General features: G+C 45.9%; 1 protein-coding gene across 1 annotated transcript in view; it reads left to right on the top strand.

Moving 5' to 3' along the window:
• Positions 1–13,024, top strand: part of LOC126378850 (heat shock 70 kDa protein cognate 5) — a 32,801-nt gene that overhangs the window by 7,767 nt on the left and 12,010 nt on the right. The window contains exons 6-9 of the mRNA XM_050027313.1: positions 5,827–5,917; positions 9,581–9,743; positions 11,055–11,210; positions 11,793–11,939. Of these exons, the coding sequence (XP_049883270.1) occupies positions 5,827–5,917; positions 9,581–9,743; positions 11,055–11,210; positions 11,793–11,939 (557 nt within the window). The remainder of the gene's footprint in view (positions 1–5,826; positions 5,918–9,580; positions 9,744–11,054; positions 11,211–11,792; positions 11,940–13,024) is intronic.

The following is a 13,024-nucleotide window of genomic DNA, read 5'->3' on the forward strand; positions in this document are numbered from 1 at the left end:
AGGCGCAACACCCAGTAGTGCTGTCGCACCTCATTTGCCGTTGTTTCAAACCCTCCGTGGTGTAATTGCGTGTGCACCCACTTGATGTACAGCCGCGTCCATCGGTGGTCTCCATCCAGGATGACGGGCTCCCGTTGTTCTGTTGTGATGTCGGCGGCGGCGGCGATCCTCGAGCGTAGATGTATTAGTCCCTCTTCGTCAATCATAATCGACAGTTGCTTGAGTCGACTGTCGGCCGGCAGGGGCTTCTTTCTTCTTATAGCTTCTAGCTCCGCGCTGAAGGCCTCTTCCTGCACGGCGCGTATCCATAGTTGCTGTGCGCGATGCAAGTATCGTGCCGCGAGAGGCACGATCTTTCTCTGCTGTCTCGGCGCATGTTTGTGTCCTGTGCCTCGTCCCGTTTCTCTGTGCGCCTGTACCTTCTTCCACGTCGGGTCTTCCTCCGCACGTTTCTTGGTGCGTTTTCTAGCGGCGGCACACCTTTCTCTTCCCTTTAGTTTTTCTATGAATTGTAGGACACGCGCCGTGACACGTAGTAGTTTTGCCCACGATGAAAAACGTGTTATGTCGGGTAGCGCCTTCCCTGTTCTTTCTGCGGCGGTCGTCGCGTGCACTCTCTCCTCGTTTGTGTGTTCAATAGTCTCTGAGATGTCCTCCGCCGGCCAGGTGTCTTCTGGTCGATACAGGAAAGGCGGGCCGCGGAACCAACGATGCTCGGAGGCGAAGTCTTTCGGCGTTCCTCGTGTAGCGTCGTCGGCCGGGTTGTCTCTCGTTGATACCCAACGCCATTCGTTTGTCTTAGTCTCCTCTGCTATCTCGGCGACTCGATGAGCTACGAAGGGCTTGTAGGCTCGTGGTCCCGTTCGCAACCATGATAGGACGGTCCTAGAGTCGCTCCAGAAGTAACGACGTGCAGGCTTGATGTCGTGTTCCTCTTGCGCTGTGCGGGCTAGGCGGCAGCCCATTACGGCCGCTTGGAGCTCCAGTCGTGGTATCGATGTCATCTTGCTGATAGGCGCCACTCTCCCTTTGCCGGCGATGAGCGAGATGTGTATTTTCCCGTCCTCGTCGACGATTCGCCAGTATACCGCAGCGGCGTAGGCAGAGCTGCTTGCGTCCACGAAGGTGTGTAGCTCCACGAACCGGGCGCATGTGAGCGAGGCATAGCACCGAGGTACGGCTAGTTGTGAGAGGCGCCGCGCATGCTCCGTCCATTTTTTCCATGCTTCTGCTTCGGGGGTAGGCAGCGCGTCGTCCCATCCTATTCCGGTGCGCCAGGTGTCCTGAATGATGCGCTTCGCTTGTATGGTCACGGGCGTGGCGATTCCCAGCGGGTCGTAGAGTGACATCGTCGTTCGTAACGCTTCCCTCTTCGTTGGCACGCGCTCGCCGTGTAGTATGTCGGTGGGTATCCGGGCTTCATTCATATTGAAGGACAGCGTGTCGCGCTCTGGGTACCATATCATTCCCAGTATCTTTTCGGGAGCAAGCTTGACGATGTCTTCTTTCGCCTCGGGCGCCAATGATGATAGTACGAGTCTGGAGCTCGATGCCCATTTCTGTAGATAGTAGTTGGCGCGGCTATGTATATAGGCCACTTGACTGGAGACTTGTATTGCTTCCTCTTCCGTATCGAAGCTTGCCAAGTAGTCGTCGACGTAGTGATTGTTGATGATTGCCGCCGCCGCCGCCGGATATTCTTCTCTATATTGTTCGGCGTTCCTATTCTTCACGAAGATTGCCGTGCAGGGGGATGAAGTAGCGCCGAATATTACACTCTTCATGCGATACTCGACAGGGGGTCCCTCTCTTCTATTTCCGCGCCAGAGGAAGCGCTGCATGTCTCGATCTTCCGTCCTTATTGAGATCCGCATAAACATGTCCTTTATGTCAGCCGTCACCGCCACTCTTCTTTGCCGGAACTTCATCAGCACTCCTGGTAGGGATCGAAGTAGGTCCGGCCCGGACAGTAACATGTCGTTCAGGCTGACTCCTCGCACCTTTGCGGCCGCATCGTGGACGATCCTCAATTTCTCTGGTTTCTGCGGGTTCATAACTGCAAAATGTGGTAAGTACCAAATCTTCGTTTTTCCCTTCGGCGGCGTGGGCGCGACTTCTGCATAGCCGTTCTCTATCAGCGTGTTCATCTGCTTCTCGTACCGCCTTTTCATTTCTTCATCGCGATCTAACTTCCTCTCTATGGCTTGAAGTCTTCTCAGGGCGGCTTCGTAGCTATTAGGAGGGTCGTAGTCGTCGCTCCTCCAGAGTAAGCCCGTTTCGTATCCTTCGTTTGTGCGGCGAGTGGTCCTCTCTAGTGTTTCAAGCGCTCTTCTTTCTTCCTCTGTGTGGAAATGTTTCGGTTCCACTCCTAGGACTTCCAATGCGAAGTGGTCTCGAAGCAGTTTTTCTATTGCTTGATCATCTTCTACGATCCTCGCGTGATGTACTCGATGAGCGGGGCCTCCCGCCGGTGTGTGCCGCACTCCGTGCAACACCCATCCTAGGTCCGTGCGCGCGGCGACCAGTTGGCTGTCTTGCTCGCGTCTGACTTCATGTGCCAGGAGTAGCTGCCAGTTGTCTTGTCCTATTAATACGGTTGGCGTTCCCCGGTGATAAGTCAGCTGGTCTTGTAGGTCTTCTAGGTGGCTCTGTCCCGTCACGGCGCACGCCGGCACGCTCTGCGGCGATAACTGCAGGTTCTTCATCGTGCGCGCTGAGATGCTGTAGCTGTGCGTGTCCTCTGGCGCGCTGATGTCGAAGGTAACTCTTCTCGAAGCGCCGGCGTCCACTCGTGCCCCGGCTACTCCTTCTATGTAAAATGGCTCCGGAGGTCCCGATACGCCGATGTGTTCCGCCACCGCCGCCTCTATTAATGTGCACGTTGATCCATCGTCGAGAAGTGCGTACGTGCAGTGAGTCCCCTTAGGTCCACTTACACGAACCGGCAGAATCTTCAATAGTGCTGTAGTATTCTTCCTTTCTCTTGTCGACGCTATAGTGGCTATTACTGGGTCTTCTTCTATGTGAGTTCCCGCGTGGATGGACGCTCGTTGTTCCGGCTCGGAGTGCAGTAGGCGGTGGTGCGAGTACTTGCACCCGCCGACGTCGCACCTCCTCGTGGGACATGTGTGGCCGAACTTCCTCCGTTTCAGGCAGCGGAAACACAACCTATGTTTCTTCGCGGTTTCCCAGCGCTCGTTGACCTCTGTCTTCTTGAAATCTGCACATTCGGTGACGTGGTGTGTTTCCTTTTCGCAGACTGGACATTGTTTCCTATTGTCACCGGCCGTGACGTTTATCTTCTTTTCTTCTATGTGGTGAGTCCTCATTGTCCGCCTCAGTGGAGCGGACGCGTTCTCCCGCCGGTCGACGACTGGTGTGGCTTCCACGGGCGCGAAGCTGCCGCACCGCTCCGCTGTTCTCTCCATGAAACTTGCTAGCTTCATCAAGTCTGGTTCCTCTTCATCTTGTTCGGCCGCAAAATCGTAGTACCTATATCGCAGTGCTGACGGCATCTTCTCCACTACGTGTCGAACTACTTCCGGGTTATGCAGGTAATGTGTCTTCTTCAATGCCCTGATGGTTGCTGTAATGTTTGATATCCTCGTGGCGAAGGTGCAAATGTCCCTCGGTGATTCGGTCAGACGTGGTAGGGCCCGCAGCTTCTCCAGTTCGGCCATGACGAGGGCGTCCGGCCGCCCGAAGCGCGTAGACAGCAATCGCATCACGTCGGCAGTCGTGGTTGCACCGATGAATAAACATTGGGCGGCATCTCTTGCTGCTCCCCGAAGGCTCCGACGTAGTCTTGATAAGTTTTCTTGCTCCGTCAAATATACTGCAGTCTCTTCATAGGCGGTCTTGAAAACTAGCCATTCACTCGACGCTCCGCTGAAGATGGGCAGCTCAGGCACGGAGCGCGGGGCGATGGCGGCTGGTACTGCTCGTGCGGCCGATGCTATCGCTGTCGCTAGTTGACTGTAATCGAAAGTTGTTGGCTTCTCTTCTATACTCCTGTGTTTCGGCTTCTCATGATCCTTTACGGTGGCAGCGGGGAAAACGGCGGCAGCGGGGGGGACGGCGGCGGCGGCGGACGGCTGCGGGGGGGACGGGTCTTCCTCGGCGGCGGGAAGCTGGTCCACCCACGTCTTGGTGCGCTCTTGCATTTCGCTCACGCTGACTATATCCGTATCGTCGTCGTCTGATTCCGCTTCTAATGTGGCGATCTTCGCCGCCGCTAGCTCCACTTCCTTCTTCAACAATTCTTCTTTAGCCTTCAGCAGCGCCAGGCGACGTCCCTTCGACGCTGAGGAACGCGGCGCTGTCGGTGCACGCTTCACCGACTTGGGCCGTAGTGTCGTGTCGTGCGTGCTTTCCCCCGTAGATTCCTCCGTCGTCGTTGCAGTCGTCGTAGTAGTGGCGGTTCCCGTCGTCGTCGTTGCGGTAGTGCCCGAGCTGTCCTCTGTGCTGGTAGCCGTGGCTGTACGGCTTGTGCTGGGTTTCCTGGTCAGCGGGGGGGCGGTGACTGGCGTCGACGCGGCTGTGGTCGGCGCAGTCCTAACGGCGGCCGTGACTGACGTTGACGCGGCGGTGGTCGACGTAGTCGTGACGACGGGGGCGACGGCGGCGGCGGCGGCGGGTGCCGACTCGGCGGCGGTCGGCGTTGGGCGAGTTTCTACGGACTTCATGCTCCTAGTCTTCATATCCGCTGTTTCTTCAATCCGGCTCGAAGGAGAATTTATGTGGCCCCTTCGATCCTTGCCACATAAATCTTATAGACTATACCAGATATCGATGTGATCGATGTTAGTGTTATCGATGTAAGTTGAAACTAGTAGGCGTTGAAATTAGGAGTCGTTGAAATTAAACACCGATTGGAGTTGAATCAGAGCTCCTACCCGTGTGGTGATTCTAATAAGAATGAGAGTCTAGTCCCCGCGCGCGTGTATATATAGGAAAACGCCCACTAAGCGGGGCGGGGCAAGGGCGCGGCGGGGGTGTGTAGCGGTGAAGCCGCGCTCAGTCCCTATCTTTCTCTTTATTTTTTTAAAAATAAAACTTACAAACTATTTACAATTTCTAGGCAATCATTATACAATCATAATATAATCATAATACAATCATAATTTGCTTCTTGTTGCTTCTACGGCGAACAACAGTCATGAGCGCCTCTTCAGAATAGATCGTATTATCTTGTACCTAGTTCACGGCCCAATTCACAGGAGCAAACATCTTCCACCCATTATTATTATGATGAAAATGAAGAGAAGTAATATAGATAGTAACATAATGGCCCCGATTCCTGCAGACACCGCCTAATTTTATTTAAAGTTATATCCGTCATTTTCATATCCGTCGAAAAGGAAAGGGACGGATGATTCACAGCTCTTAATTTTAGGAAGAATGAGTGAATGAATGAATAACCCGGGCGAATCAAAAGGTACGTCGCTGGTATGCAATCCGTTTGACGTGCTGTCTACTTAACTGTGTCGGGTTATTGACGGATGTAAAATTTTTAGACGGTTGGTTTAGATTTGTGCTTAAAATTGACGTGTGTTCCATAAATTTTATGCTTGTCGATTACCCGTCCCTTTCCTTTTCGGCGGATAAGAAAATGACAGATATAACTTAAAATAAAATTAGATGGTATTTACAGGAATTAGCACCAATATGATTTTAATTTTTCTATCTTCTTTTCTATACATAAAAGGAGAAACTGACTGACTGACATATCAACGCACAGTCCAAACGGCTAAACGTAGGTAAACTCCCTTTCTAGTTCGTGGTGTGCCGTCTCCATGAGTCATTCGTGATTTTTTTTTCACCCAGGTCAGATTTCTGGTCTGAACGTGCTGCGTGTGATCAACGAGCCGACCGCCGCCGCCCTGGCCTACGGCATGGACAAGACTGATGACAAGATGTAAGTAGACCGTAGTTAGAAAGAAAGAAACATTTTTTACTTCCGGACATCACAGACAGAGACAGACAGGTACATAATAATAATAATAATAAAAAAGTACATTACATTTAACACAGGACAGAAACCACACGGAAATCAATTCAAAAAAAAAAATTCAAAAATATTTATTTTTCAAAATTGGCTTACAAAGTTAGCGCTTTTTGAACGGCAAACATAATTAAATTACATATTATGTAACTAGCTGTAAAACTACTACCACATCGGAATCTGTAACGCTGAGGGAAAGACGTGGCCAGAAAACCTCCCAGCACAGGGCCCTAGTCCTACTGTTTCATGTTTTCCTTTCTTTTCTTTTAAACCAGTTTGTATTACATAATTTATAGACTTAAATACAATGGTATTCCAATTTCAGTCGGTGGAATAAGTACACAGACAAAAAAAAATAAAAAATATCCAAAACAAAAAGAAAAGCAAACCAAAATCATAAAAACAATAATAATAAAACTAAGTATTCTAAATGCAACGCACTGACGGCCCGATCATCTGCGGTGGAGTCCGGAATAAAAGGACCTCGCTCAGCATAAGTCGCAGCGTGAACCACGACGCTGGTATTCTGCGGGCCCTGCCGAGTGAGGCCACGGGCATCGCGGTATATATGTACATAGATACATACTACTTAAACTTACTTACGTATAATTATTTAGTATTACAAAATATTACAAAATTATAACAATTAGAGATAGATTACGGCCTCTGTGGTCCAGTTGTTGAGCGTTGAACTCACGATCCGGAGGTCCCAGGTTCGAATCCCGGTGGAGACATATCACGAAGGTTCCTCATTGGTCTTTGACTGTCAAGAATGGAGAATGCTACACCGACAAGAGCGTGGCTCTTAAATTAGTGATGACGCTAAAGCATAACGCGCTTCCCCTTACTCCTTAGTTGTTTACGGCCATTGTAAGACCAGAGGGGGTGAAGTCAGCACCCGATACGAACTGGTGCGGGGAGTTACCGTCCTATAACGTAGTATCTATCTAAATATATAAAAGGAGAAACTGACTGACTGACATATCAACGCACAGCCTTAACGGCTAAACGTAGGCACTTGAAATTTGGAAGGGACGTAGCTTAGGTACCGTAGAGGTGCACTAAGAAAGGAATTCCCGAAATTCCCACGAGAACGGGAATTAGCGGGAAAATCCTTTTGTTAGACGCTTTACACACACAAAGATCTTTATTTTATAACACGCCACGCGGACGAAGTCGCGGGCAAAAGCTAGTTATTCTATATTTCCCGGTGGGGACATGGCACAAAAAATCACTTTGTGATCCCTAGTTTAGTTAAGACATTACAGGCTGATCACCTGATTGTCCGAAAGTAAAATGATCCATGCTTCAGAAGGCACGTTAAGCTGTTGGTCCCGGTTACTACTTACTGTTGTAAATAATCGTTACATGAGCCATGTCAGGGGCCCTTGGCGGCTCAATAGTAACCCTGACTTCAGGGCTGATGAGGTTGGTATTCCACCTCACAACCCACACGATAAGAAGATGGTCGAGCCAGATGATTGAAAATTTGTGCATTAGGAAAGTTGAATACTCCGAATTTACCGCGAGCTAAGCTGCGCAAAAGCTAGTTTCTATTACTTGATGGCATGATGGTGGTATGGTTTGGGACCCACCCTACTACCAGGGGTAGGGCTAGTGGTATGGTGGGTCCGCAATGGTTTTTATTATTATAAGACTTATGCACCGTCGATCAGTGTCCGTGTCCATACACGTTCCACTTTTGCACCGGTGCTACATGAAGACGCGGCACCAGCTGGTCGCGACCACGTGTCCACGGCCGTCCTAGAACCCGCGATACATTTGAATTTGTGTACCGAGCTTTCATAATCATAATCATTTATTGCAAGTCACAGTTTTACATAGGTGGTATACAGGATGTGGTAGGTACATTGTGACGCCCCGTTGGGGCACAGCAACTTAAGCATAACATTTGTTACGTGGTCAGAATTTACATTTATACAATAAGCTTTAACCAATTATCTACTTAACAATTAATGTAACATATTATATTCTAGTATAAATTATATAAGTATTATTAACATTTTATCAAGAAATAACTTTTAATAGAATTATAACAACAACTTTTAATAGAATTATACGAGTAGTAATTAATATTCGTTCAACTTATCAGAAAAAAATTCTTTAACATTAACTTTCTGTTAGACCAACGTGATAGGTGAGCCGTATCGTCGTCTATAATGGTCGAGCCAACTGTGTTATTGAAAACTGCAGTTAAGATAATAACTCATTGGTGCAAGTGTCGACAGCCGTTTACTAACATCACCTTTCTGGCCTTATCCCACTCAAAGTGTGATCGGCACAATATGTATTCTTCCATTCATACCCGTCAGTTCCTTCTTCACACAATCCATCCACAGTTTCAGTACTCACGTATTTCACACATATAAAGAAAGAAAGAAAGAAAATATTTATTTCCATATTGGACGCCACATTTATAAATTTAAATTACAGAAATCAAAAAAAAAACAAAGACAAATAATTATAGACATTAAATACACAATGGAGGCGCCCAAAATAAAAAAAAGATCTATTATATACCTTAAAAAAAGGATATATACGTACTGGGTGTTAGTGACATCGTAACGAATACTGAGGGGGTTGATTCAGACCGTGATTCTGAGTTAAAATCAAGTGGAATTTTCCGTCGCAAAATTCATGATTTTTTTTAGTTTTTTAAAATTATTTTCAATTCTATACTTTTGCGATGGAAAATTCCACTTGATATTAACTCAGAATAATCAGATGAATCATCCCTCTCAGTATTCGTTACGATGACACTTACACCCCGTACAAGTGCATACGGTAGCCATATAAGTAGGTATGGGTGTTAGTGATACCGTAACGAATACTGAGGGGGATGGTTCAGACCATGATTCTGAGTTGATATCAAGTGGAATTTCGTGTCAAAAAATTCATGAAAATTTTTCTTTTCTTTTTAATTATTTTCCAATCCATACTTTTGCGACGGAAATTTCTACTTGATATCAACTCAGAATCATGGCCTGAACCACCCCTCAAAGTTTTCGTTACGATGTCACTAACACCCTGTATACCTAATTCACACAATCCATCCACAGGTTCATTACTCACGCATTTCACACACACATTCCTTCTTCACACAATCTATCCACACTTTAAGTACTCACATCTTTCACACATATATACCTTATTCACACAATCCATCCACAGTTTCATTACTCACACATTTCACACACATATTCCTTCTTCACACAATCCATCCACACTTTAAGTACTCACATCTTTCACACATATATACCTTATTCACACAATCCATCCACAGGTTCATTACTCACACATTTCACACACATATTCCTTCTTCACACAATCCATCCACACTTTAACTACTCACATCTTTCACACATATATACCTTATTCACACAATCCAACCAGTTTCAGTACTCACGTATTTCACACACATAGGTAAACTTGTAAAAAAGCGGACCTGTCAAATCTTCAGGTTAGGTAGGCGGACCCTGTGGAAAACGGGATAATGATAGGGTGATGATGATGAGCCAAGGTACCGAAATGCTAACCAATCCTTGTTGCCCTCAGCATCGCAGTGTACGATCTGGGCGGAGGCACGTTTGACATCTCCGTGCTGGAGATACAGAAGGGTGTGTTCGAGGTGAAGTCCACCAACGGAGACACGCTCCTCGGCGGCGAGGACTTCGACAACGTGATCGTCAACTTCCTAGTCGACGAGTTCAAGCGAGACGTGAGTTGATACTTTCCAGAAAGATCTATTAGTATTCCTTCTAGAACGAGAAGGACTTCATCATCACTAGCCCATTAACGTCCCCACTGCTGGGGCACGGGCCTTCCCTATGGATGGATAGGGAGATCGGGCCTTAAACCACGTCGCGGGCCCAGTGCGGATTGGTGGTTATTAACCAAATTGGAGAAGGACTTACATTGACCCAATTGGAGATGTCCTTAGAAAAGGTTTAGTACGATCTACTCTGAACCGCCGTGCGTGTATGAAGCGATTGATGAATGTGGACGAAGCAAGTAAAGTGTGTCAGCTCTGACTTTGAGTCAACAACATTAAAATGTACACACATTAATATTTAGCTGGAAAACATAAAGGTATATGGGTGCCGCAGCTCACCAAAAAAGGCAGAGGGCAACACTGATTTAGACTTAAAGAATATTGAATATTGAAAGTCATAGTCGTTTTGGCGGCGAGGGTGTGCTGCCGCCAAAGGATGTTTTCGTAGTACCGAACTAAGCATAATACCCCGCTAGTCACAAGTTGGTAGTGTAACCAGGGATCGACGATCCAACAGTGTTGTGTTGGAAGTTGTATATATGCGTCTTGCCGTGTAAACTTCGATCGCGTTTCACGACTGCTTGAAGACTGCGTTATTGAATGTGGCGCCATCTGTTGCATGTGGGCGGAACTAGCTGGCCAACTAGTTGGGTCCGGCACACGAAGTAACGCATTTCACATGTAGATGGCGCACTAACAGGGAACATTATACCAGGGGCCTGTTTTATAAAACTTACAATTGTAAATTACAACGACAATTTGGTGTTCATTACGTAGCTAATTTGAAACTGCAAAATATTTGAGATCACTGTGATCACACACTCCGCAATGTACATCAAATTGTCATTGTAATTTACAATTGTAAGTTTTATAAAACAGGCCCCTGATAATATTTTAAATTTGTCAGAGAATAAATTTAAAGCTCACGTGAAGCTTACTTTATGTAAAAAAGCTTATTATAAGATTAATGATTACCTAAATGATAAAAATGTCTGGTATTGAATGTGTTCCTCTAGTTATTAAATAACTTGTAATGTACCCTCATTGATTTAGAAGATGTGTTGCTGTTGCAGTTTCTTGTCATTTCTTCTCCTCAGCCATAACACCTTGCGAAATGACGTAAATTCAAAAATGTTACATTGTCCTTCAACAAGTTTATCCATGATAATTACGTTGAATAAATGATTCTGATTGATTGATTCTGATACATTTCCAGGAATTAATGAATGACGAATAACATCTTATTTTCTCCCACAGCAAGGTATAGACCTCCGTAAGGACGCCATGGCGATGCAGCGCCTCAAGGAGGCCGCTGAGAAGGCCAAGATCGAGTTGTCGGGCTCCCTCCAGACAGACATCAACCTGCCGTACCTCACTATGGACGCCAGCGGCCCTAAGCACATGAACCTCAAGGTAAACATTCACACCACACACACACACACACACACACACACACACACGCACACGCACGCACGCACGCACACACAACACCATACACACCCCACGCACGCACACACACACACACCTCTTTGCACTTCTTTTTTGTAGCGAACGTTTATTTTACCATGAAAAAATGTTTCTTTTTTAATCGTTTCAAACCGAAAGTTGTAGATGAAATTGTTAAAACACCCGCACACAACACGCACCCACTCACACACACATACACACTACACACCACTTTGCACTTTTTTGTAGCAAACGTTTATATACGATGAAAAAATGCTTTTTTAAATTGTTTCAATCCGAAAGTTGTAGATGAAATTGTTAATTATTTTTTAAAGGACTGATATCGATAGGCTGTAAAGAGTACACAATTTGATGTATTAAAAAAATAAATAAAAAATCTATTGCATTTATTAGTAAAATTGATATAGGTGTAAGCTAGCGGTCGACTGATGAAGAAGAAACTCAGAATAAAATTCACATACACACCATACACACAAAGAAACACACATACACGTAGCAGTATATTTGATTTTTGATTGATTTTGACAGATGACCCGCTCCAAACTGGAGTCCCTGGTAGGCGACCTGATCAAGCGCACGGTGGCGCCATGCCAGCGTGCTCTCCAAGACGCGGAGGTGCAGCGCTCGGACATCGGCGAGGTGCTGCTCGTTGGAGGAATGACCAGGATGCCAAAGGTGAGTTGTTTCTAAATACATCATCAAACACAAAATTTACTTCTATATTTTCAGAAATAAGAAAATTATTTGATTATTTGATTTGATAATTATGTTGAATAAATGTACTTTCTAGCCCTTAGAAAATTAATAATATTGTAAGCGACCAGAAGCGGGTTTAGTTTTTTAAAAAATAAATTACAGACAACGGCGTATATATTTTTAATAAAAGTCACATAGAAAACAGTAAATAAATAATATACACGATAATAAGGAAATTGGTTGGCACACTTTAAAAACATAACCAAATATTCTCACAACAACTTCTTATCGCTGCGACGTCCGGAGCAAGAGAGAGGGGCTCGCGCGGTCAGCTCCTCTATTTATAAAGTGACTCACTCGTCCCCTCCACGTGACTCATTCACATCCAATAATATTAATTTTATTGCCAAAAAAATGGGTACAATTCTTTCCTTAAACTTAGCTTAGTATTATTTATTCGTAGGGTTTTAATTATTTTAAATTAAGGGTAAGATGATTGGACACCTAATAAGACACGACGAATTCATTAAAAACATCATAGAAGGAAAGCTAGAAGGAAAGAGAGGAAGGGGAAGACCAAGAAGAGCTTACATGGAACAGATTAAAGAAAAGGTTAACGTCGTGTCTTATAGGGAAGTCAAGGAATTAGCCTTTGATAGACTGGAATGGAAAATGCTACACCGACAAGAGCGTGGCTCTTAAATTGATGATGATGAAGGGTAAATTCAATTTTCATACTTGTTCACAGGGGTAGTGACATTAAAAAGGTTAGGAACCACTGGTCTAGGTTGTCAAGTAGTCAGTACCGCACTGAATGCACAAGCCAACGTCGGCGCCATGCCGGCTAGGCTGTCTCTCGACCAGTGCCAGAGCAACTGCAGACATATTCCCCGCTCGCGTCTGTACGCGTCCGGGTTATAATCTCGCAAACATTGGTGCTAATTCCTGCAGAATTTTAAGTTTTACCTGTCATTTTCTTATCTGGCTGGCTGTGTTGTTGTAATCTCAATAAAGAAGAAATATGGACTTATCTTCTATACCATTTTAACATAACATAACAAATA

The sequence above is a fragment of the Pectinophora gossypiella genome, chromosome 27 (genome assembly GCF_024362695.1).
Source record: "Pectinophora gossypiella chromosome 27, ilPecGoss1.1, whole genome shotgun sequence".
NCBI classification, from domain to species: domain Eukaryota; kingdom Metazoa; phylum Arthropoda; class Insecta; order Lepidoptera; family Gelechiidae; genus Pectinophora; species Pectinophora gossypiella.